The sequence below is a fragment of the Penaeus monodon genome, chromosome 32 (assembly GCF_015228065.2).
Source record: "Penaeus monodon isolate SGIC_2016 chromosome 32, NSTDA_Pmon_1, whole genome shotgun sequence".
NCBI lineage: Eukaryota > Metazoa > Arthropoda > Malacostraca > Decapoda > Penaeidae > Penaeus > Penaeus monodon.
The window spans coordinates 3274575-3275805 of NC_051417.1; the positions used below are offsets into that span (position 1 = coordinate 3274575).

A 1231-nucleotide genomic window follows, 5' to 3' on the forward strand; every position below is an offset into this window, starting at 1 on the left:
CATTGTAACCTGCACTTGTTGTCAAATTATATTATTATTATGATTCTGTCCCATCATATAGATAGAATGAAAGTCAAATATTAGTTGTAGCAGATGTAAGATTTCTTTTCAGTATCCTAAATGTCACACATGAATAACTCATTTCACTTGCTGCTTGATTACACTTAAGACAATTTCTGCTTTTACCTGCACAGATTCCTGCTTCTGCATGTGAATCACGAAGAAGTGAAGAAGATTGGCCGCACTGTGGGCTCAGCTGATAGAGTGTATGGGCAGTGGCAGCATAGTCACCAGAATGGCAGTACTTCCTCCTCTTTTTACACAAAAAGAAAAAATGAATCGCCAGAAAGAGTGAAAAACAGGAAGTTATTTAAAAGTGAAAGTGAGGGAACGAGTGATAAGCAAGAGGGACCAAACACACAAAGAGACAGCATGTTGAATAGCACATCAGAAAAACTAATGAAAGGTGCAGATAGAAAAGATTCAGAAGAGAAGCTAAGTAAAGTTGTGAGTAAAGTAGATGAACAAGATGAAGAAATAAATACAGTAAGAAAACCATCCACAAGCTATAGAACTAATCACAAGCCAGTGAGCTGTCCCACTGCAGGTAGATCTAGTGGTCATCACAGTTTAGTGCACATGATAGGAGGTGTCCTTTCCATGGCCCAGAGTCGAGGCCTCCAGAGGAAGGGTATTCCTCGTCACAAGCCGAATGAAAAGCCCCCAAGTTTGATCTGTGGTGATGTAAAACAAAAAGAATTTGATTTGCCATCAGTCAGTGTACAAGCTTGTTCTTGTGGAAGGAAAGAGCAACTGTATGCCTTACCATGCCAGCATGTTTTATGTCGCCCATGTTTGCAAGTCCTTCCTGTTGAAAATAAGTGTTCTGTATGTAAGAAGATATTCAAGAAATCTGAAGTAACAAAACATCATTCAAAGAGCATATATTCCTGAGATTCACTCATGCTAGGTGAATATATATTTAAATTTTTTGTTAGTTCACAGTAAGATATAGTTCCTGCAATTACTTTGATATGCATTGTGTTATGAATTTATTCACAAAGTCTAGCAGGACAAGTTATGTCAAATTATGGTAAAATCATTTACAGATATTAGTATATATTAGAATAAATATCTGCTCAGGCTTTGGATCATTAGTTGTTGTACCTTTGTATTTTGTGTATATAGGTGGATATGGTATTGTCTGCATGACAATGAAAAAGTCATAGAG

General features: G+C 36.9%; 1 protein-coding gene across 1 annotated transcript in view; it reads left to right on the forward strand.

Moving 5' to 3' along the window:
* The window catches only part of LOC119593358 (RING finger protein 37-like), a gene marked incomplete at its 5' end in the record, with an annotated part of 4293 nt that extends 3062 nt beyond the window's left edge, over positions 1-1231 (forward strand). The window contains 1 exon segment of the mRNA XM_037942283.1: positions 195-1231. Coding sequence (XP_037798211.1) covers positions 195-954 — 760 coding nt within the window. The 3' untranslated portion in view covers positions 955-1231.